The 24,731-nt window shown below is 41.0% G+C and overlaps 2 protein-coding genes and 1 long non-coding RNA gene across 3 annotated transcripts in view; 1 reads left to right on the forward strand and 2 right to left on the reverse strand.

Annotated features, from left to right (window-relative positions):
• Positions 1–6,933, forward strand: part of cpxm2 (carboxypeptidase X (M14 family), member 2) — a 29,084-nt gene extending 22,151 nt beyond the window's left edge. Inside the window, exons 10-14 of the mRNA XM_026178458.2 lie at positions 208–387; positions 1,101–1,398; positions 1,658–1,797; positions 2,125–2,224; positions 6,082–6,933. Coding sequence (XP_026034243.1) covers positions 208–387; positions 1,101–1,398; positions 1,658–1,797; positions 2,125–2,224; positions 6,082–6,338 — 975 coding nt within the window. The 3' untranslated portion in view covers positions 6,339–6,933. The remainder of the gene's footprint in view (positions 1–207; positions 388–1,100; positions 1,399–1,657; positions 1,798–2,124; positions 2,225–6,081) is intronic.
• On the reverse strand, positions 4,521–5,694 carry LOC145430386 (uncharacterized). Its single transcript, XR_013910951.1, has 2 exons — positions 4,804–5,694; positions 4,521–4,722 (listed from the first exon to the last, which is right to left on the reverse strand). It is a non-coding gene; the product is annotated as an uncharacterized LOC145430386 (long non-coding RNA).
• Positions 6,934–16,734: 9,801 nt separating the features above from the next.
• LOC113028338 (G-protein coupled receptor 26-like) lies at positions 16,735–24,278 on the reverse strand. The gene is made up of 3 exons (XM_026178535.2): positions 22,606–24,278; positions 21,861–21,974; positions 16,735–19,811 (listed from the first exon to the last, which is right to left on the reverse strand). The coding sequence occupies exons 1-3, from the start codon at positions 23,271–23,273 to the stop codon at positions 19,583–19,585; spliced, it is 1,011 nt and encodes a 336-aa protein (XP_026034320.1). The 5' UTR covers positions 23,274–24,278; the 3' UTR covers positions 16,735–19,582.
• Positions 24,279–24,731: the final 453 nt, after the last annotated feature.

Here is a 24,731-nt window from a genome sequence, read left to right on the forward strand (position 1 = left end):
CTGTGCGGATGGACCACAGGATTTTTTGATCAGTCTCTGCAACCCCTGCCCCTCCTGTGCCTGGCTTGATACCTCTGCTAAGCCTCTTAATGATAACTCCACACTTCCCACCTCCGCCGCTGACAGAATTCCATCTGTGATCATAGATTTGTGTTCCCACTGTCTTTGAATTTTCCAAATATTGTGGTTTTCTTTTGTTTTACGCAGGGCTCCGAGCTCATCGGCTGGTCTCTGGGTCGATGGAGCAACGATGGAATCGACATTCACCATAACTTTCCTGATCTTAACGCTATTCTGTGGGCAGTTGAGGCAAAGAAGTGGGCTCCTCGTAAAATGTTCAACCACCATATCGCCATCCCAGATTGGTACCAGTCCACAAATGCCTCAGTAAGTCAGTAAATCTTCCCCGTCATAGTCTGTCTTTTAAATTGTGATTGCCATTTGGTTTCCAGTGACTTTTCCCTCAGGTGACAAATTCTGACACTGTATTTTTGTCTTGGACTCCCTAGAAGCGTAACAAACAAATTTCATAGAGAAGATTATCAGTCTTTTGAAAAGGGTAAACATTTCACGGGGGCATATCAGTGCTGTCTATTTTGGGAGAAGCGGATGCATTCGCTGTGTGACGACAAAGGGGCTGTGAGCTAAAATATACCCAGCAATCTATTTAAAGCTCATCCTCACGAGTGTTTTGACGTTGGTGAGAGCCCCGAGTGAGTCATACAAAGCCTCCAGAATAGCTGCTGCAGCTGTAGAGCTGGGATCCCCATCTGTGCTCACAAAGCTGTGAAAACTATCCTTGCCTGCCTGGCTAACTGGTTCAGCCTGTGCTTGGAGATAAAAGGGGTTACGTGAGCCTGAACAGCAGGGGCAATTTTATCAATTTCCTGCCTCTTGATGAATATTTGTCCACTTTTTAAAGTGGATTTTACTAAAATTCTACTGCAGTATTTTAACATTTAAATATTGTTATTACTCCCTCTTGACAGCACATTGCAGCAAATTGTTTTCAGCATGAGTGAGTTTATTTAGTGACTGTGCCGAGACGATTGCATGAAGTACATTATCATTCCCTTTCCTGTATCCCCTCCCGCCTGTAGGTTGCCTTGGAGACACGAGCTCTGATAGCATGGATGGAGAAGATGCCCTTCGTTCTGGGTGGTAACCTCCAGGGTGGGGAGCTTGTGGTGACCTTCCCGTATGACAGAACTCGCTCCCAAGGGGTGGTCAGGGAGCAAACCTCGACACCAGATGACCACATCTTCCGCTGGCTGGCCTTCTCCTACGCGTCCACCCACCGTCTGATGACTGATGCCAACCGACGGGTCTGCCACACACAAGATTTTGCCAAGGAGGATGGCACCATCAACGGCGCATCCTGGCACACTGCAGCCGGCAGTTAGTGTCCATATCTGGAGGGTGGATTTCTCTGCTCAGCTCTGAGCCTTTGAGCTGTAGCTTTTTGTTAGCATATATCTGCATATTTGGAAAACTTCTGCTTTCAGAGCTTCTAGGTTTTAGCCAAAGCATTATGTAATAATTCACAGACAAACAAATAATAATGAAAGGCTTTTTTAAGCCCACTTTTAATTTCACAGATCTGGCCAGTAAGTGAACTAAATCCTGACCGGCTTCTGCTGTCTCTTTTTCTTGGCAGGTATGAATGATTTCAGCTATCTGCACACAAATTGCTTTGAGCTGTCGATGTATGTGGGTTGTGACAAATTTCCTCATGAGAGTGACCTGCCTGAGGAGTGGGAGAACAATCGCGAGTCTCTTCTTGTATTCATGGAGCAGGTACAGAGGCAAAGGAGCCCCTAAATTTCACACATGTACATAAAAAACTTAACAAATAACCAATAAAGGCACTTAAACATGAGTGTTTTAAATATTTTAGAGCTTTTTTATAATGTACATGGTTTTAATTTACTAATGTTATATCAATACCATAACTGTTTTATACTAAATTAATGCTGTTGTCAAATATAGGTTTAGCTAGCTGTTATTTGAATATCGGTGCTACATGAGGAGGAACTATATTATAGAATCCTTAACTGTCAACATACGGTACACTTCACATCATTAAACCACACACGATGACATGTGCCATGCTTCCACGTACAGGTGCACCGTGGGATCAAAGGTGTAGTCAAGGACCACCAAGGTCGTGGAATAGCTAATGCCATCATCTCTGTGGAGGGCATCAACCATGACATTCGTACAGGTATCATGCTGCTTTTACCTGATTCTTATTACTGTGACAGTGCGGTCTATCCTCTGTATGTGTGTAAACATGGAAAAATATTGTCCTTGTGACTGGTGCTGCAAAGTTGCCTGTGAGCTGTGTGTTTATTTTTTCTTTGTCTGCCACTTTATATGTGTGTGCTTGACATCTAAATGAAAGGCCATTTCTTAGTTTTAGTTTTTTGAGATCCCCATTAGCTCATGCAATAGCAGTAGCTACTAACTGTTGTTCTCTGTTTGTACTCTGAGTCATTAACGGTTAATGGTTTGAGCTAGTAAACCAGTACAAAGTAAACATATTTACAGGAAACCCCCCCTTCCAATTGTCTGGACCTGGGTAGCTGTCAGCGTCTGTTTTGCAGCAGCGTTTTTGCATTCATCTGAAATTTTTTGCGAGTAAGCTCAGATTTTGCAATCAAAGCAGAAGAAGCTGCCTCGGGGCGCTCTGACTCAACTGTCTCCACAGTCCAGCTTATTCCTCAGAAATGAATCATTCTTGCAACGAGTTGGTATTTCGGTATAAGACGGGATAAAAGGCACAAACAAAAGCAGGTTATGTATTTTAGCGGAGCTCTGACTCAATTCACAGTCATAGCCTGTGCTGCCGAGGCCTCCTGCTCCGAATTTAACAATCAAGTGTGAGTCCTCAAGGCAATCTATTCTGATGCCTAAAAAATGCAGCTTTCCAAGCCAAAGTAGTTTTGTACTTAGAGCATGAAATCAAATGTTCAAAAGGACATTGGCCATTATTATTCCTGGAACTAAGTTTAAGTCAGCGCTTCCTCTTAGGATTCTCACTATTCTCAGCTGCAGAGAGGAAAGATGTGAGGGTATTTACTTTGATGACTGTACCTTTTCAGCTGTTTTGAATTTCCTTTGGAACTTTATGGACCTTTAGAAACAGGCGTTTGCAAGGCGGTTTCTCTCTTATCAAGATGAAACAGCTGTAGTCACCAAGAAGACATGACAGAAAGCTTTGGTACTGCTGATACACTGATATCCAATAGATAATGGAAATACGCTCTAGTTCCATTGCATTTTTCATGCAGTGACTTCAGAAAACAATTCAGTTCTCTTCTTCCATCTAGTAATATGAGCATGGATGCTGTTGTGTAACTATTTGGACTGACAGCAGCAGAACCAGACCTGCCTTCATATTTCATTTGTCTCAGTGGTTGTTCAGACGCGTCAGGTGGGTGTTTGGATGGCAGGAGGGACGCAACACTGTCGTTTTTGTGAGTGAGTCAAAGGCTGAAAATATTCCATAGGCGCACTGGTGTACTGAGGTCACGTAAAGGCAGTATTTGGCACAGAGAGACCAAGAAAATCCAACACGACAAAGCAGAGCTCCTTTTAAAAGAGCTTCTTTCTACTTTTATACAACACCTACCTCGTCAAAAGTAGAACACACAGAACTCGCCAACATTTATTTTAGGCATCAAATGAAGGCTTTTATGATGCTTGTTTTTCTGCCACTGCTTACTGGGCTGTTCAAATTCAGATTTCTAGGACAGAATTTGCATTTTGCAACTGTGGCAAAAATAGTGTGCTTTAATGTGTTTTCACAGTCCATAATATGTAAAACACTTAAGGGTGCATCACATATAGTAAAATTTCTTACTCGTGGCTGTGCCAAGACTATAGAAATCAATTTCACCATAATTTATGCTTCAGCTTTATATCATGGCCTGTATATTAAAGATGGACGTAGTCACTGGATTAGAAAAGTGAAGCCTAAAGATGCAAAGGGCATTACAAAACTCTGGATCTAAAAGACTAAAATTCATTAGGTGTCAGCTTCTATGATGAACTGCTGAGTCGGTGCATATTTTTCTCAAGCCATTAAGATGTTATTAGCTAATTTACTACTTCTGATCAATGTGCTCATCATGCTTTTGAAAAAGAGAAAAGAAACTGGTTGGCCAACAGTATAACTGAAGGGAATAATAATTTGGCTGTATGGCAAGTATGCACAAGCACATCAAAGTCCTGTCAACTGATAAAAAGTAGCTAATTAATTGCACTATTTCCATTAATTAAAGGTCATAATTGCATTTTTTTCTCATAATTAAGTAATAATTAAGGTAAAATTAAGCAAAACATTGAAGAGAACAAAGTTTTCTATAGAATCTTAAAATGGACATATGTTCCTTTTTTTTTTGACATATACAGTACTGTGCAAGTCTTGAGCCACCTGTCATTTCTTTATATTTTGTTTCCAAGGATAACTTTTAGTGTCACAACGGGACTGAACGGACTCACGCGCAGGCTCTAGGTCTTGAAAGCACAAGAGTCTTTATTATGATGCACCAGGTGATTATTTACAAAAGTGAGGGGAAAGCCGGGCTCCGGGGGTCCACACACGAACGGGAAAGACACGCACACTCTCCGTCCACTCCTCTTCACACTCGCACACTCTCCGTCCACTCCTCCTCACACTCCACTCACTCGGGTAACACAGGGGTAGGTCCAGGGAATCTGTACACAGAGACACGAATGGGTAGTTAGGTAAATCGCTATGAAACACTTCTGAAGTCATTGAGCTGGGGTTACACTGACGAGGGTCGGCAACGGTCCAGCGACGAGAAACACAGGGCTGCCGTCTTATAAAGGAGCTGGATCACTCGTGATGAGCCACAGGTGCGTGGGCCAAGGGCAGGAGCCCGCAGGTGAGCTCCGCCCAGGCAGAGGGAGGAGGGAAAGAGGGGAAAGGAGAGAGCAGGAAAAAAATAAAAAAAGGAATACAAAACATATGTAGCCGTACTGAGCCGACCGGGTAGGCACAGGGACCCTGACATTTAGGTGGTTTTTAATGGTAGTTTTTCAGGCTTTCAGAACATTTCAGAAGGTTTTTCTATGAACATGCTTTTTCACTCATTTTCCATACAGTCCTTATAGCCAACCATTTTCAGAGGAACCTGTTTTCTTCTTTTCTTTTTTTTTTTTTTTTGTTTGTTTGTTTTGCTTTTTAAAATTCTGGCTGGACTGAGACCTTTCTGTGTGATTTCTCCATGTTCTCCCCCCAAGGTTTGCTCTAGGTACTCTGGCCTCCTCCTAGAGTCCAACAACATGCAATTTGTAAGGTTAAATTAACTGGTGATTCTAAGTTGCCCATAGGTGTGAATCGTTTCCTGTGTTAGCCCTGTGATAGACTGGCAACCTGTCCAAGGTGAACCCTGCTTCTCGCCCTATGGCAGCTGGAATCGCCTCCAGCTTCCCGTAACACTTAATTGGATAAGTGGAAGAAAATTGATGGATGGATGGTGTTGCATTGTTTGTTAAGCCACCTAACACTGACCTGTGACTCATTCAAGTTTAAAAAGTTACCTAACTCAAGGGATGAACCAGTGTTGTGTCTGCACTTAAACAATTTAGCAAAGGGAAGAAAAGGAACTTGTATCTTTAGACACTTTGATACTCTACCAGTCTGTCAAAAAAAACTAAAAACAAAATGTGTTGCTATTTATTTTGTTGAATATGCCAAAAAATGCCAACGATAACACAGTTTTACAGACATGAAAAAAGTCTTTTGGTGCCAACAAGGTGATTCCCGAAGAGTTATTACCTAGAAACCTGTCACAGTACTGTATGCAGTGTGTCCTTAAAAAACTTGATGAAGCTGGAGAAATGAAGGATGAAAGAAGTGGGAAGCCTAAAAACAACAAATGAACACTATCTGAAAGTTATTCATTTAATCACAGATGCTAACATATTAATTTTGATAGCACTAAGTGCTTAGTATTTCTAAAATCTGCTCACCTCTTTACTCAGTGATAGCCATGACAGCTACAGCACTTTCCTACGAACAAAGTTAATTTTCAGTGTTTGTGTCTTCAGCTGCTGACGGTGATTACTGGCGCCTGCTGAACCCAGGGGAGTACAGAGTAACAGCGAGGGCTGAGGGATACAGCCTCCTGAGCAAGAAGTGTGAGGTGGGCTATGAGATGGGTGCCACCCGTTGCGACTTCACCATTGGCCGCACCAACATGTCACGAATTAAAGAAATAATGGAAAAATTCAAAAAGCAACCCATCAAATTGCCCATGAGGCAGCTTGCGGCCCGGGGGTCCAGAAGGAGACGTCTGGGAACATAATGACCGTATGAGGTAGCTGGAGGAAGAATTAAAAACAAACATCTGCTCTGATCAGACTGCGGTGAAAGCCAAGCCTGGGTTTGGATCTGTGTCAGATTCCTTCTGAGTGCTGTCAGTGGAATTAGTGTTTTGAGACTAAAAATGTGGATTAATTTAAACGGGGCACTCTATTTGATTTCTTGTTTGGTTAGAGCTTCTTTGCACTCACTGCCATCATCAACTTTTCTCTCATCTCAACGGGAAACATTTATGCTTTTCATTTGGTGGAAGGTCAAGTTTGTTAATAGGGCAAATCTTGTGGCATTAGCTATAACAGCAGATAAGAGATTGTCATCATATTAGAGCTATTTTTTCTTTAATAAATGACTATAGAAATTTAAGCCACTGTGAGGAACTACCATGAATGTCATTATGCACATACTTAATAACTTATGTAACACAGTTATATAAACAGTTACAAAAGCTTTATTACCAACAGCTGTATAATGTTGAGTCCTTAAAAAGCTTGTGGACTTAGTGACCTTTGTCATTGATTCTGTTTTATACACTTTTCTTTTAGTTATTAAAATAAAAGCTGTGTTTTGCACAAAGTGAACTCGTTCAGCTGATTATGTTGTGTGTGAATTCAACTCAGGAAGCCAAACTGTGTAACATCTTTTTAATACAGATTTTTGCTAGTCACTATGCCTGTCACCACATGTATAAAACTTTAAGCTTCTAATAATTTGCATGAGACATCCTGAAAATAGTTACATATCAGAATCTGTAAGTTTGGAGAGACATATCCAAAAAAACTAGAGACAATTTCTTACATATAGAAACAGAAATTAAGAAAATGCTGTTTTTATTCAATTTTCATGCTGAGCAGACTCTACCACAAAAACAAAAATATCAATATAGTCTAATACAAATAGAACCTACTGGAGTACCCAGATGATTCTATAATTAGAAATAAGGGAAAGTAATTGGGCTAAACAGATGAATTCTTTCATTTACAAAAATATGCACATTGCCCTAGGTGGGGGGTGGGGGGGTTCAGGTGACGTTTAAAACATTCAAAGAGGTATTAGAAACGCAAAAATGTAATTTTTTGTACATATATATCTAAGTATTTGTTATAAGAAATTAAAATTTCACAGCAATCATTATAAACCATAAAATCATCACGACTGATTACTGCCATCTTGCCAGAAGTGGTCATATAGCTTGGAAAGGGCATGGGTGATCCATGATCTCTACATGCTTATTACTACTAAAATCTTCTATAATACACAAAATCTGTGTCTGTCTGTGTGGTGAACTCTCTCTAGAGATCAGGAGCCGAGCAACCAAACTTGACACACAGGTTCATCTTAAGCACCTGAAGGTTCTTATCTATATCTGATATTATGATGTCATCATGCTGCCTAGCAACAACTTAGCAGTGGGCTAAAATTAACCACGTTTAGCATGTATGCACATAATGATATGTGGATAAATCAGACATAATATATCCACTATAATAGCTTATGAAAACAGTGTATCACTTTAGTTTCTAAAGTAGTTCAGCTTGATAAATTCTCAACTATCAGGATATATTATTACAGTATGAAGTTGCTAAAACAGGCCAAACAATACTGTAGCATGGATATGTGCCAGTAAAAAAAACTGCTTGTCAGATAATTTAATTAAAAAACTTAAAAATACATTAAAAAGTCTTCAGATGTGAGCAGCATCACAAGAACGGTCAGAAGGCCCAGTTCAGTGACTCAAATAACTTTGATGCTTGAAGACAGGTGACAGCTTGATGACAGCTACCTGTCACCCAAAGCGATCATGCCATAAAACATGCATAAGTTAAAACCTTATCATTATGAAGTCATATAAAAGTTCAACCCTATACAGAAATCATGAAAGGAAAAATTAGATGAAAGACAAAACCCTTTTGGATGTACCAGGCATTTTATTTCTGCTGCAACTACTGTACTATGTCATTGCTTCTTTGAGATTATTGACAACATATACCAGTGATTCTATAAATATATGTAAGTAAGTAAAGACACCTCTGTTAAATTCCCTTTTTAGACACTGATTCCTGCCAAGGCAATATGAGTTGGATTTTGTCTCCACTGGGCAATAGAAGATAATCCTTCCAGCAGAGTGCTAACACATACTGACAGGCAAACACCTACCCCCGAATCCATCAGCAGTGGCGAGCATTCAGCCCATCGAACATGCAATTTAGGGGGAGTGCAGATCAATACTAAAATACTACTAAAAAAACAAGCAAGATTATCAACTGATTGAGCCACAAGGGATTCACTATGATGTTGCAGGTTATGTGTATGATTAATTTTCAAACTGAGAAACATTTTACTTCCACCTTTTGACTGAAACTCCCTGATGGAACTCCATTTCAGTCCCATAACATACTGTAGTAGTAACGACTGTGGTTAATTTTAAGCACCATCTAATTTGATTTCTGGAGTGGCGAGTGGTGCATCGTAGGAGTGTCAGGGTAGGAAGACTCTAATTATCAGAACTCTGTTGGGGCTTTTACACATCACTGGATTATTCTGACAACAACACCAGCCTTCTTTCTGTTCGACCAACATGCAATTAGAGGAGGACCTCAGCCTCTTAACTCGTTCTTCAATGATTATTGAACGGAGGTTCGCAAACCTGTCACTGGAGAATAGAAGAACAGAGCTTGTTAATTTGATGTATTTTCTGTGGATTTATATGATGGCAAATGAAACAGAGATGTATATGATGTGCAGATGGGGAGATGGAGAGTTTAAAACCACTAAAACAAACCACAGGGCTTCTAAACAGTATATGTATATTTGTACTGTACAGCACTCAGAGTGGTTTTACTTCTGCTACAGATATTTAGTAATAAAAATAGAAGAAGAAGGTTGATTTTAGCCTGCCAATAGTACAATACTCAATGCCATTTTTGGGGGGGATATAGACTCACAGGTCACTTCATAGGTACAATTTGCAAGTACTGGTTTGAATTTTCACTGGTATATCGTTGATGTAAATCTAAGGTTCCATCCTATGAGCAAAGGCTTTGGCGACAGTGGGAAGGAAAACCCTCCTTTTAACAGGAGGAAACCTGCAGCAGAACCAGGCTCAGGGAGGGGTGGCCATCTGAGCCAGAGATTAATAATAACTATAAAAATTACCCATCCCATTGGCTGGAAAGTGCAGAGAGGTGTATAAACACATAGTGAGTGAAAAAGGTGACTGAAGAAGAAACACAGGAAACTCAGAGTTTTCTCCAAGCACGACATTCCAGTGTACTTCAGACCCAGCAACACACTCAGACAGAAACTGGTTCACCCAAAAGACAAACTCCAAAACACAAACTTAACAATGTGGTGTATGCTGTACAGTGCAGTGAGGAATGCCCAGACCTCTACATTAGAGAGACCAAACAACCACTTCACAAGCGCATGGCACAACATAGAAGAGCCACCTCCACGGAACAAGACTCAGCATTTCATCTGCATCTAAAGGACAAAGGTCACTCTTTTGAGGATGCCAGCGATCACATTTTGGACAGAGAGGACAGATGGTTTGAAAGAGGAGTGAAAGAAGCCATTTACGTCCACTGTGAGTGACCATCTTTGAACAGAGGCGGTGGTTTACAACACCAACTCTCTGCCATCTATAATCCAGTTTTGAGATCCCTTCCCAGACGCCTTAACGCCCACTCACATCCTGGGCCATCTGACCTCAGGAAATCACATGATAGGGTGGGGCCAGGTTTCACAATGAGCTCACCTGAAACCCTGGCTGATTGTGACCCACACCCGCTTTCACCCCTTGGCTCATGTGATTAGGTAGAGGATCATCAGGGGGTCCTTTGTCCCTCTTTGGGGGGATACTCCCACTGGGTTTAAATGTGGGATTCTCCACCATTTGACCCTTAGAACTGAAGAAGCTTCTCGGATGGGAGGTGAAACATCTTCAAGCAACTCAAAGAAGTCCAGACGCTTTTCTTTCCAAGCTCCTTAGACTACGATGACCTGGATGACTGAGAACCTTCACAGACACATCTCATCATCCCAACAACCCAAGATCACCATATTTATGAGTTAGTCTTACATAGTTACTTGTACTTTTTTTTTATAGACATTGAACAGTTACACTTCTTTGTACCTCTATTTAAAGTTTTTAATTACTTGAAGTCTCCAGCTCAGCTTTTGTTTCTGCTTCTGTAAAAAATCAGAACCAGGGTTCAGCCTTTGATTTAAGTGGAGACCCTTTTCTCTACTGTAAGAGAAGAAATGTGGTTATTTCGGTTCACCACACCTTCGAATATAGAGTTGTTTTTAAAAAAAATGCTGACTATGTACTTAATTTACATTCCTATGCTTACCTTTGAATGTCTTGCATGTTACTGTATTTGTAAATGTTAAATCAAACAGCTGCTGAATCCACCTAAAGAAGCAAGTCACTTGTTAAAAATGGGACATTGGACATTGATTATAAAATACTGGTGATGTTCATGAATAACTTGCAAGACAAACTAATGATACTTGCTCCATATGGATAGCAGACAATCCCTGTGAGAGAAAATCTGTGTAAATCGTGACAGGGTATGAGGGTCGGGGAGTTGTACTGTAAGTAGGGTGTGTGCAGTGTAGCTGCTGTGGCCAGCAGCTGTGATACCATGCAGATGTGTGGGAAAATACAGGCACCAGCTGACCTTGCCAGAAGCTAAAAGGCCAGTGCTTCTTCAGAAGTCAGTCCAGCCTTTGAAGTGTTAGAGCGTCATTCTGGATATAACAGGAGTGAGACGTCACAAAGCTTTGGTAAACCAGCTCTTAACCTGTCTCCCCTCTGCTTCTCTGGAGCCTCCGAGACAGATTACACACTCTGGTTTTGATCTAATAGCGACAAGTGGAGATATCATCTGAATATCAGGAGCAGGACCACTCCTCCTTCACGCCCCTTCTGGCCTCAGCCTATAAAAGCCCCCCTTGTCCAATACCCGCTGTTCTCATTTTCATGCCCCCCCCCTGCCCCCCCCCCCCCCCTTTTTCTCTCTTCTCTTCTCCTGTCCTCTCCTCTCTTCCTTTCCTCCCTTTACTTCTCGTTAGTACAGGGGGTTCTGCCCGGCCCGAGAGCCGTCGCCAGTCCCCTTCAAGGCCTTCCCCAAACCGCAGCACTAATCACACTTCCTCATCCCTCATCGCCCATCGTTACCAAGGGAGTGGTCCCTGCTAGTTAAGCACATCCATGAAGAAATGGTGGTTGAGAAGTTTTGTAAACTCTGGATTCATTTTACTGGACACATTATTCCTCGTTTACATTTCCTTAATGAGCATAAAACAAATATTTCAAAAAGTCTCATTTAGTTGGCTTTAGTCTTCATGCCTGGTCATATGCTACATAGCCTGTTTAAGAAAGTAAATGCCAATTTGAAAAAATAATACAAAGTCTGATGAAGCAAGAAACATGAGCAGTCAGACAACTAAAAGGTTTTAAACAAAGCTGAAATGGCCACATTATTCTGGAAGAAGGCATCAAAATCTGCAGAGAGACTTTGATTTTAGATTTGGCCTCTTACTGAGCAGACTAGTGGTGAAGTATCGTGTGGGAGGTTGCAAACAAACAAAGAAAAAAACTGCAAGAAGAGGTTACCACCCTGTGAGATACACTTTTTAAACTGTAGCAGCTCCAGCACAGATGTCGCAGGTTATGAGCAAACCAAATGCAACCACTACCACAATGCACGGAGTGATCACACACAGATGGTATTCTGAAAGATCTGTAGTCAGTAAAATCTTATATGTCTATACTTGGGAGGTTTTGTAGACTACTGTACTTAATGTTACTTCAATGATGATAGTCAGGTGAGCTTAAGGAAAAATGTATAAATGCCTTTTAATGCTTTTTGCTGGATCTGTGTCAATGGTCAATTATTTTTATTGAATGCCCAAATCGAGAATGGAAAGTATTCTTTTGTCTGCATTCACTTACATATGACATACCATTCTTATTCCATAGGGTTTAATATGATGTTGGATCATCCTTTGGAGCTTCAACTTTTATGGGAAGGCTTCCCACAATGTTAAAGAGTGCATTTATAGGAATTTTTGACCATTCTTCCAGACGTGCGTTTGTCAGGTCAAATACTGATATTAGAAGAGAAGGCTTGGCTCATTCTAATTCATCCCAAGGGTGTTCTGTCGTATTGAATTCAGGACTCTGTGGCGGCCAGTCAAGTTCTTCCACACCAACCTTGCTCATTTATGTCTCTATGGACCTTGCTTTGTGCACTGGTGTGCAGTCATGTTGGAACAGGAGGGGCCATCGTTAAACTGTTCCCACAAAGTTGGGAGCATGAAATTGTCCAAAATGTGTTGGTCCAGTTTCACTGGAACTAAGAGGCAAGTCATGAAAAACAATTCCACACCATAATCCCTCTCCTAATAAACTTTACACTTGGTACAGTGGAGTCAGACGAGTACTTCTGGCCACCAACAAACCCAGGCTGACAGGTGCAGATGTGTGACTCAGAGAAGACGTCTCCACTGCTCTAGAGTCCAGTGCATCCGAAACTTTGCATTGCGCTTGGTGACGTCAGGCTTGGATGCAACTGCTCAACCATGGAAACCCATCCCATGAAGCTCTACGCGCTGTTCTTGACCTAATCAGAAGGCTATATAATCTTTGGAGGTCTGTAGTGATTGATTCTGCAGAAAGTTGCCGACCTCTGCCCACTCACTGCCTCAGCGTGCGATGACCCCGCTCTATAGCCTACCACTTTGTGGCTGAGTTGCTGTCATTCCCAACTGCTTTCACTTTGTTATAATACAACTAACAGTTGATTGTGGAATATTTAGTAGCAAGGAGATTTTATGAGTGGACCTGCTGCACAGGACTTCACTCGTGACAGCGAGCCTAGGTACTTGACCATGGAAGGGACAGGAAAACCTGAATTCAGTGATATGGATCAGTGAGTGAATACTTTTGGCAATACAGTATATTCAAGATGGGAACAAAAACCACTTTGGTCATTATAGCTAATTACCAACTTTGTGAAAACTATAAGGTAACAGATTTTTTGTTTAAATAACAATTTAATTTAAAGTCTCTACACTGTGCATGATCTATAGTAGGTCAGCTTTGATTGGTAGGTTGGCTGCTAGCTGACTGCTAGCTGTTTGGTACCTTTAGGAACATTTTCAGTGCAGCAATCTGAGAAATAATTGCTGCATGGTTCATTATAATCTAAAAAAGTTTACAAGTGTTAGTGAAATTATTTTACTATATTGGTACGTTATTGATGCTCATTAGCAGATTTGTATATTTGTTCAAATCAAATCAAATCAAATCACTTTTATTGTCACATCACATGTGCAGGCACACTGGCACAGCACATGTGAGTGAAATTCTTGTGTGCGAGCCCCACAAGCAACAGAGATGTGCAAACACAACAACACAAACGAGCAAAATACAAGAATGGCCAACCTGAAACTAATAAATATATGTACAATATATAATAGTGTATGCATTTCTGGATGTGTATACTAAATATTTTCCTACGTGTGTGTGTGTGTGTGTATGTGTGTGTGTATACACATTTTTACAAATTAAATAGTAAAAAAATAAATAAATAATAATAATAATAATAATAATAAAATATATAAAATATACAGAGTTGAATATGTGCAAAACAAGTGGCATTTATATACAGTGTGGAGTGCATAATGTTGAAGTTCCAGTAGTGAAGCTGAGGTGTCTATGACGTGTTCAGCAGTCTGATGGCCTGGTGGAAGAAGCTGTCTCTCAGTCTGCTGGTACGGGACCGGATGCTGCAGAACCTCCTTCCTGATGGAAGCAGTCTGAACAGTTTATGGCTGGGGTGACTGGAGTCCTTGATGATCCTCCCCGCTTTCCTCAGGCAGCGCTTCCTGTAGATGTCTTGGAGGGAGGGAAGCTCACCTCCAATTATCCGTTCAGAGCACCGCACTACTCGCTGGAGAGCTTTGCAGTTGTAGGCGGTGCTGTTGCCATACCAGGTGGTGATGCATCCAGTGAGGATGCTCTCAATGGCACAGTGATAGAAGGTCCTGAGGATGCGGGGGCTCATGCCGAATCTTTTCAGTCTCCTGAGAAAGAAGAGGCGCTGCTGCGCCTTCTTCACTGTTTTGTTTGTGTGTACTGACCACGTAAGATCCTCAGCCAGGTGTACGCCAAGGAAGCGGAAGCTGCTCACTCTCTCCACAGCAGCGCCGTTGATGGTGATGGGGGTGTGTACTTCTCTGCACCTCCGGAAGTCCACTATCAACTCCTTTGTCTTTGCGACGTTGAGGGTGAGATGGTTGTCTTGACACCAGTGGGTCAGAGCGCTGACCTCCTCCCTGTAAGCCGTCTCATCACCGTTGGTGATAAGACCCACCACTGTAGTGTCGTCCGCAAACTTCACAATGATGTTGGAGCTGTTAGTGGCTGTGCAGTCGTAGGTGTAGAGTGAGTACAGGAGAGGGCTCAGTACACACCCCTGTGGAGCACCAGTGTTCAGTGTTTGATACACCTCTGGGCACACCTTGCTAATAAAGCACTTCATGTTTTTGTCCAATGGGCTGCTTTAAAAAAGTGTAATCAGACAAATAAGTGAAAGCATGTGTAAGGATGTAATAAAAAAAGGAAAAACAAAGGAACAAAAAAAAAAGGCCAAGTACATTTATCATTTTAGTGAAAGTATATTCTTGCAGCAGCCACACATAGCAGCATAGTGAGAATATGTCACACATTTTTTTATATATATAAAAAAAATATAGTCAAACAAAAAGCATGTGGTAGCATATGGGAGAGAAAGAAAAGGACAACTGCAGGAATAAGCCCCACATGTTTGGGGTTTTTCACACAGGAAGATAATAATCATCCTGAGTTACATTTAAAAATTAAACTCTTATAATAATTGAGTTTCACAAATCGTACCTATGTTACCTATGTCTGAACCTAACCTAACCAGTCCTAAACAAAAGTATCATATGGAGGAAAAAAGATCCCAACATATTCTTTTGATTTGTGTTTTGCTTTTTGTGTGAGGTGTCTACTTTTCACTTTGAGTTGTGGCATATTTCTCACTGAAACTCCCCCCCCCCCCCAAAAAAGCCCGAGTGGGCTGAAGCTAACCACCATTAAACCGTATTAGATGGTCAGTGCCACCCACCTGTAGATAATCACTGGCTCCTGGGGTGGTAATCAGTGTACAGGATATCAGTGTTTTACAGCCAGGCCCTTCTCTGTCAGCTGGTGCTGTTTCATTACCACCTGCATTGTGGTGTGAACAGAAAAAATGGCATCCCTGTGACTCAGACTGATTGCTCGTGGTAACAGTCTGAATTGCCGCAGATACATGAGAGTCATCTCGTCAAACCCTTGCTTTTTTCCCCCTTCTGTCCAACACAGATGCATTCTCAAAATCTAAAAAAACCAAATAGTTATTGCTTGTTATTGCTAAAGCAGGAAGTTAAAGAAAAAATAGGGGAAAAAAAGGAAAAGAAATATGGCTCCTGATAAGATACGGACACCAACTTCAGCAACTCAAAGACTTTGGACTGAGCAACAGTCCAGTTCTTTTTCTCCTCAGCCTGGGTAAGACCCTTCTGACATCTCTGGTTCAGGTGTGGCTTGATATTAGGAATGCATCAGTTGTAGCTCCTTTCAAGAGCTCTGTGTGTCTAGCTCTTCATGCACTGACACAATCCTCAGCCCACTCCTTGTAAAGCTTCCCCAAGTTCTTGAATCAACCTTGCACGTCAGTCCTCTTAAGGCTGCAGTCATCCCTGTTGATTGTGCACCTTTTTCCTTCTGCGCTTTTCGATTCCGGTCAACTTTCCATTAATATGCTTTGATACAGCATTCTGTGAACAGCCAGCCTTTTTAGCAGTGACCTTCTGCGGTGCTTTGTGGAGAGTGTTAACGACCTTCATCTGAACAACTGCAAAGTCTGCAGTCTTTCCTGTGATTGTGGTTGCATGTAGCGAATAAGACACTGTCTGAAAAGCAATATACTCAAAACACTAAATGAAATGTTCTAGTAATTTCAGATACAGGGTTTCTGATTGTCGTGAGTTATAAACCATAAAAAGCTACATTAAAACAAAAAGGCGTGAATTATTTCACTGTATGAATTTTACCTTTTTGAATTAAATCACAGAAAATTTTGACTTTTTCACAATATTCAATTGTTTAAGATGCACTAGTGTTTATGTCTGTGAACAAAGACACAAAGACTCCATTACGAGAGGCTGAGAAGCTTCATGAAGACCTCTTATGGATTCATCTTATCCATTATGTCAAATAGAACTAAAGTTATATGTGCAAGTGTGAGCTGTGTTACAATGGTGTGAGTGTGAGAGTAAGTGTTTCTTTGTTGTCGCATCAATAACAGTTGTCATCAGTTTAATCATCATGGTTAAAATCTAAAACAGTCATCTTTGTCATTTTTACCAACATAACAATTACAATCTCCATTAAAAAAAAATATTATGGAAAAAGCATTCATCCCATCACCGCCAACATCGTGGGTTTGTCATCTTAGCCATCTTTAGCAGCAGCAGCAGCAGCAGCATCGAGCCATGGTTTTATAAATCAGGAGGTACATAACAAAACACTTTAGGCAGTCAGGTCAGTCACTGATAAACAAAATGAGGTATATTACACTCCACTCATTGCCACCGATCCACAACAGGATAAACTTCATTTGCATTTGTAGCAGCACATTCTGTAAAACTCAGACATACAATAAATTATCCCAATAAATTACATTTACATATATCAAAAGACTCAAAAATACTTTTCACATTGCCTTTCATCTAAATATGTCGACATGTTTTAGGTTTAGGTTTCGTTTTAGTCATCATTTATGAGAAACATTTAATGTGGGCAAGTGAGAACTTCAGGAAATCAGAATTAGAGGATAACAAAAAGGAAGCAGATTTCGAGTAACGTTGATGAACAGAAGTGAATAAGGCAATTATTGATTCCAGTAATATAGTTCTAGATATCTATATGTCTGAAAAACTTAAAACTAACATATTATAGAATTTAAGGCATCAGCTGTCTTGGAGCGTCGTACAATGCATGATATAGTCAAGACAACTGTTTCTCCTTTGTAAAATTATGAATCCTTACACCCTACATAAATAGCCTTCACTTCTTTTGTTTTCTTTTCTGCTTTTAGAAAATTAATTACATCTGCTTATATTTAGCTCACTGGGCATCATCAGTAATTTTGGCACTGCATTTTCACTCCCCATCTCACTGTCAGATGTACTGTTTAATGCATTTTGTTTCCACATGACAAAAAAAATTAAAATGTACTGTAAACGAGTAAATATAACTGGTTTTCTATTGTCTTCTATCAAAGTCTTCTATAAAATCAAATACAGTATCTTTGGATGTTTTTGTTTCGATTTAATGGACCAAACCAACAAAATAATTCTAAATTGCTTAAAACTATTTTTTTTTTATCTCTTTACCAAGAAAAAAAATGAAATAACTTAGGGTTAGTGGGACAGGTGGGTTAAAGTTAGGGTCCAACTGGTAGCCTGGTGTTGTTAGAGACTTGTTTGTTGCACGTCTCCTTTAAATAAAGTTTATAAGGTCATAATTATTTCTACTTGGTGCCTTCCACCATCATTTGCCAAAGCTTTACAAATATAAGTGGCACTGGATGATTTTCATCTGCCTTCTACTGCTTTCAGGTGATTATTTAAAAGAAAAACCTTTTTATCAGCAAAGACAACAATATGTTATATTTATAAATACAATTGAGTCCTTCTATTAGTCCTTGCATTAGTATCAATATCTAATATCTGTGTTAGTAGCTTAGCTGCCCACTTATCTATTATCACTACTAGCTCTTTCCTGTCGCTGACTTCCTGGCAAAGTAGTTGGAAAACCTGCTGCTGGTTATCTGAGAAAAAAAAAAAGACTAATAGGAATCACAGACTAGGATCATTTAGTTTTGCGGTCCAAGTTATTAATCCTATCTTAGTTTAGCTAGGATTATCATCCCTTGTTTTGAGCATATTCAGTAATTCAGACTGATTTTAATAATATTATGTGGTAAAGGTGCTCTCAACTATTACCATTGCACATTTAGTTGGCCTTAGCTGTTCAGAGATATTTCTTTTTTTACTTCACCCATTCAAACTGATTATTTCTGCATCCAGAGGTGCTTTGCTCTACTATTTTCTCGTGTCCGTGGCTGTCATCTCTATTAAATCATCTCATCTTTTTGCCAAAAGACATGTCCCGTGCATTTTCCTTCCTGTATGTGTGAAAAAGCATCGAGCAGTCTCTACGGGTCACTTGTGACTGTGAGTACAAACCCAGGCAAATACAGTTGATCATGCTTCACTTGACTTAACAACCTGAGGGCCACATGTCAGTCATGACAGCAAAGGCAGTCGGTTTGAAGGTTTTTTCTTTCTGCTAAAACTCTGCTTGGACAGATCAGTAAGTCCTTAAAATGGGTGCTAAAGCATGAACGATGCCAGTACACATAAAACAAAATATATTTACATCCGGTGCTAATACAGCCAGATAATGTATTGAAAAATAAAAAATACCCAAAGAATTTGCTTAATTCGGACTGGGCTATACCTGAGCCATCCTGTGCAGTGTGCACAGTCTGCTGTATGTTTTCATCTACAATACAATTTGGGAACTTGTTCTTCTACTTTGTCAAGTTTTGGTTAGACTAGTCTTCAGTGCTACATACAGAATTAATGTATAAATTACTGCAAACACTTTGCACAGACTAAAACAGACATACAGCCCACCCTCCCCCCTTTTTTGTAAGATAAAATGAATATTACAGTTATGTCAAAACAAACAGACACACTGCAAAATCTGTATATAATAAACTGTATCTCATATCTGACTGTAAGCTACCCTAAAATAATAAAACTTTTAGGTGGCCATTCATCCTGGGTAAGCACATCTGTCTCTCCAGGTGGACATGGAATCTGCTGCTCTTTGTTGTCCTCACAGCAAGTTCACTGCACTGATTTGCTGTTCTGGGCACTCGGTATGAAAGCGCAGTGGTATTCCTGTACAGGGAGTTGACCTTGTCTGTTCTGTTTTCTTTCCTTTTTTTGTAGACCAAATTCAAGCAGACATGGACAGGAACTACCAAAATTTATTCCACTTCTTCATCGACACTAAACTAGGTTCTTTTTTCCCTGACAGTTGTCGGGTTAACCTTCCCATCGGGGCAATGCCGGTCACTCCACGGTGGGTATGCTGTTCACCTGGCTCTCGTGCTGGTGTCCGGACGCGTTCAAGGAGCTGCGCTTCAGCAGCTTGTTGATGATGTCAGTGCATGTCTTCTTGTACTGGTGTCGGAGGAGGGAGTACACAAATGGGTCGCAAGCTGCCTTGCTGTAAGCTAAGCACTTGGAGACAATTCCCCAGTGAGGGTTGATAGGCACCGCTGGAAATAACTCCACGATCCTGCAGGGAAGCATAAACAGAGGGTGGTGAGAGAGAGCGTGGTAGAAAGGCAAGTCAACATGCTGGAAAAGACATGCATGCCTTAAGCTTATTGAGCAGAAACTGAAATACATTTGCAACACAGTGTTCTATTTTTCCCCCATAGTAAGCAGGGAGTTACTTACGAAAATGTTCTGCTTCTTTATAAATACAGGAATCCCATTAAACACATATTTGTATAAAGTTATTTTTCTCATCTACCCACAAGAAAAAAAGTAGGTAGCTGTCAAAGGACAGTACAAGATTTCCCCGCCTTTCTGTCGTGAATGTGGATTTACAGTGTGGGGCTATATTAGATTTCATTTCTAATTTGCAGTCAGCAATATTTAAAGCCAGAAAAGACAAAAGAAGAGTAAAACAGATAAGCAGTAATGAGTGTCTGTGAACAAAGTTTGATTGTAACTGACAACCACATTAGACTGAAGACTGAGCAGAAAATGTCAGACAGTGAATTCTTCCAGTCTGGTAAAAAACAAAAAAACACCATCTCATTAGTGTATAATATAATATAAATATTTAATTTAAAGCAGCTCTTAATAAGCTTTACAGTCTTGTGAGGTCTGCATCTCAAAGCAGTTCGTGGCACTCCCAACTTGTTTTTGCTTTTAGACACATTTGTGTGAAGTGTAAGTTATTAAACCATCATAAAGCTGTATAAAACCGCTGATTGTCTACACTTGCACTCTGTATGATTAGGCCATCCAAAATAGAGCTCTGTCAGCGTATTACCACAGGCCTTACATGGGCTACTAGCCATCCCTGTCATTTGTTCACACACACTCCACAGAACGAGTGAATGTTGGTCACAGCGCCACACAAATGCAAAGGTGTTTTCTCACACGAGTTAACACAGAAGAAGCTAGAACTCCACAAAGCAGAGGATCAGGGGAAATCGGAAAATTTAACATGAAATGAATACCCCAAACCGAACCTCTTGGAAACTGGTTGAAGATGCAGCTAGTAGGTTTCATCCCATTATGTAGAAGTAAAGACGTTAGGGAAATGGTAGGCAGTGGTCCAAAGCAATTTTAAACAGAGTCCATTTTTCAAAATCTCTGTTTATCGTACACAGATACACAGTTAGCACAAGAGCTTTCAGCACATATTATCTCATAATGTAACATTACATAGGCTACTGTAATTATATTTACAGTTAAATTGTTAGGAGGGCAAAACTGCTTTTCCAGGAGAAAGGAAATTCTCCAGAACTTATGGCTTAGGTGATATGACAAAGTAATTTGAGGTCATACCTACTTTTGCAGCTAAGCTTTGTTATCCACTGAAAACACAATAAATTGGGAGCACTTGTTGTCCACATAGAAGAACAGGTTACTGCCAAAGCCTACTGTATTTAACTCAGATCACGTCTACTTCAATTTTTTTCTACTGTGAGTTTTATTTACAGTAAGTTACTGGCATCCAGCTGCCATGTAGTTGCTGTAGATTTTACAGCAACCCCTTTACAGTGCAGCAGGTCTATGCATAAAGATTCTTTTGTCAAATCTCTTAATCTAAAGCTGAAATTCTGCACTTCAATCACAACAATCTTGATTGTTTGATTTAAATTCTGTTGTGGTGGTGGGTTCTCATTGTCCAAATGCTTGTGGGTCTGACTGTATTAAAGTAAATGTCTCACATGACAGCAACCCGATGACTTATGTGTCTCACTCACTACAGGCCTTATTTGGTATCCTGTCTTTGTTTAGTGATTGATGTGAGTGGATTCTACCTGACAAACTGATATGCACCCCGCGAACTCGAAGAGAAAAAGTGCTAATGCAGCAGCAGCAACAGCAGAGCAGAGGCATATTACTTATCACAAGGTCAGCCAATCTCATCTTCCAGCTCTGGCCAGTGTGAGGAGGAAGCGGAGGGGAGAGAGAAAGGAAGCAGGAGGGGAGGGATATGGGTATCTGTGACTGGAGTGCAAGGAGGTATCCAAGGGTTGCATACTCTGCATGGTGGTCCAGCATGGATTCCCTCTGGTCACCCAGTCTCTCTACTACTCACCTCGTGATCACATAGGGAGCGAAGCAGAGCATGAAGGTGCCGATAAAGGTGCTGATCTTCCTTGTCGCTCTCTGTCGTCGCCTCTTCTGCTCCTCCAGACAACGCTGACGGACACTACAAGCACAAACACATAAAGAGGGATGCCCACAAAGTGGGTTAATATGAGACAACAGGGAGTGGGTGTCATGTAGGGGTAAAGCATGGGGAGATCCAGTATAGGGTGAGTTCAGGTAAATCAACTGGGTCAAATTAAAGGCTCAAAGTGGGGATCTCCCTTTTAAGAATTCCAGTTTAATCATTTTCTCTGTGCCTGTATGGTTTTGTGTGATACCTGAGTGCACCACAGCTGTGATGCCATGGTGACACATTGCTTTGGAGATTTTTTTTTTTTATGAAATAGAGGTCATCTGTGTGAGTAATAACAGGATTTATAATCTGCAGTAGGCTATTCAACCACACACACACACACACACACTCAGAGATTGTATAGTATTTCCATGGGAGCTATTCTGCACAGAGACAGAATAAAGCAATCACCCCAGATGACATTTCAGTTATATTAGATTTTGAGCGAGGACTCAATTCACATGTAAGATTCGCTGTTTTAGATAGGAGAATAAAAGAGGCTAAACCCTTCCTTTTAACTAATTTTTAAATACTTTTCAAGCTCTACAAATATAAAGGTACCAGATTGCTATACCATATAACGTTATAGTTGCAGGATTGATAACTTAAAGTAGCTCACCTGGGGTGTATATCCACTAGAAGCACCAAAGTTTGCATTGTAATAACGTCGATCCTCTTACAGTGAAACCTTGCTACTTTAAGTACTTTGAGGTATGTGACACATAATACTATGAAAGATAGAAGAAAGGTGAAAGAGTGGAAAAAGATGGTGAAGACGACAAACTGTGTCCGATTGCTCGCTCTGGGGTTGGACAGGGTGCAGGATGCGTAAAGCCGGTGGTATCCAACCCAGGAGAGACAGGCGGCCACCGTGGAGAAGGACATGGAGTGCGCCCACGTGTACGCGAGCACAAAAGCCGCGTCTTTGTGGCGCATTTTGGAGTGGTACCTCAGGGGGAACACCACCGCGATCCACCTGTCGATGCTCAGAGCTGCCATGCTCAGCATCGAGTTCGTGGACAGGAAAGTCTCCAAGAAGCCCACGATCTGGCAGAAGCCATCTCCCCCCGGTTGAGCTTTACTGACAAGTCCTACCAAAGTGAGCGGCATGTTGGAGACGGTGAGCAACAAGTTGCAGAAGGTGAGGTTGAGGTTGAACAGACCGGGGACTTGCTTGCGGATCTCCGGGTTATACAAAAAGCAAATCAGCACCAGGACGTTGGACAGCAGCGACACTATAATAATCACAACCACCAGCACCGAGAGAATTACCTCCGCAGTGTCCATCCTGTGGACACCCGAAACTCACTTCTCTCCAGTTTTTCTGCGCATATCCAGTCTTTATTTTGCAGCTGCAAAATTACACTAATCACCCGTAACCGTGTCCATGCATCCCCGGATCTCTTCACCGGTGGAGATTCCCTTTTCTTTCAACTACATTGTTTCTTCTTCGGCAAAGATATTCAGGAGGATTCCGACATGATAGAAAACCTATGTTTGTTAGTTTTTTAACGGACTAACTTCCTTCTTTCTCCCCACTCTAATCTACAGAAAACAAGCTCTCTTGCCAAAGCTGCTCTCTTCTGGCACTGCGTCTTGCAGTGGGGTTTTGTGTCCTGTGATGCGCTCCCGAGGCATCACCCCTCCGCACACATTGCACAGTGTGTGGGCTACTTGATCTCTCTCCTCTCTCCTCTTCTGGGTAAAAGTAAGAGGAAAAAAAGAGCATTAGTTACAGCTAAAATGAGAAATTATTAAGCTCATTTAACGGAAAATGGCAGATATGGTCAAAATAAGCGTGCTTGTTTTGTTTGTTTGTTTTTTTCAAAATTAAAAAAATATTATTATTTTGGACTATTGTAAATGTTAAACTCGCAAAACGGCTTTTTTCCATTTTAAACTCTCCTTCAGGACTTTTGTAAAAAGGGAGTTGGAATTATCTTGACAATAAATACAAGATAGACAGCATAATCAAGGTGAAAGAAGAATATAAATACTACACTAAAGAGCATATAAGGTACACAATTAAGAGGCACGAATCTGACTTTTCACCAAATCACCTAAAATCCTTAAACCTGTCAAACTCATTAATAAAACAGAGATTAACATGAGTTCTCGTGCCTGATTCTGATCTCATTCTTCCAAATCACGATTGCCAGCAGTACTGCTTCTTCATCTTTACTAATTAAGTCTGCATCATCACATTGATAAAGAGCAAAATCCTCTATTTCCCTGAAAGCTGGATAACACCCCCACACTCTGCTGCCCCTCTGGACTTCAGTGTGGGGAGAATTTTTCCTCTGAAGCGTGGGATTCAGCGGAGTGTGCTGTGGCACGTGAGCCACTGAAGGCGCTGGAGCAGTGTGTGTGAGGTGGTGGTTGTGGTTTTCAGAAGGGGAGGGGGACGGGAGGGGGTAGTGTGTGGGTGGAAGGAGTTATTGTTACCGTGCACACACACATACGTGATATTTGAGTGTGAGGATGTAATAAATGCAGTCTACCGTGTCCTCTTTCTTTGGCTAAACGTGAACAGAAACAGGAGGAAAAGAGGAGGATTTGTGTTGAAAGTGAGCCTCATTAAAGTCGTATACTATGAGGTAGTGGAGTATAGGGGTGGTGTTTGTTCTTGATGCAAAGAGAAGGTGGCTGCAGGGGTGGACAACCCTGGCAGCTGCTGTGTATGATTAGGCAGAAATGGAGCTCCATCTTGGACCCCATGAGGCTTTGGCTGTGATGGATGCATTA

This window comes from Astatotilapia calliptera, chromosome 8, assembly GCF_964374335.1.
Source record: "Astatotilapia calliptera chromosome 8, fAstCal68.1, whole genome shotgun sequence".
Classification (NCBI taxonomy): Eukaryota; Metazoa; Chordata; class Actinopteri; order Cichliformes; family Cichlidae; genus Astatotilapia; species Astatotilapia calliptera.

Coding starts and splice junctions, on each gene's coding strand:
- LOC113028338 (XM_026178535.2), bottom strand. CDS start 23,273: ATGGACACTGCGGAGGTAATTCTCTCGGTGCTGGTGGTTGTGATTATT. Junction 21,975..22,605: donor CTAGTGGATATACACCCCAG/GTGAGCTACTTT, acceptor TTGTGCTTGTAG/TGTCCGTCAGCGTTGTCTGG. Junction 19,812..21,860: donor GCTCCCTATGTGATCACGAG/GTGAGTAGTAGA, acceptor GCTTCCCTGCAG/GATCGTGGAGTTATTTCCAG.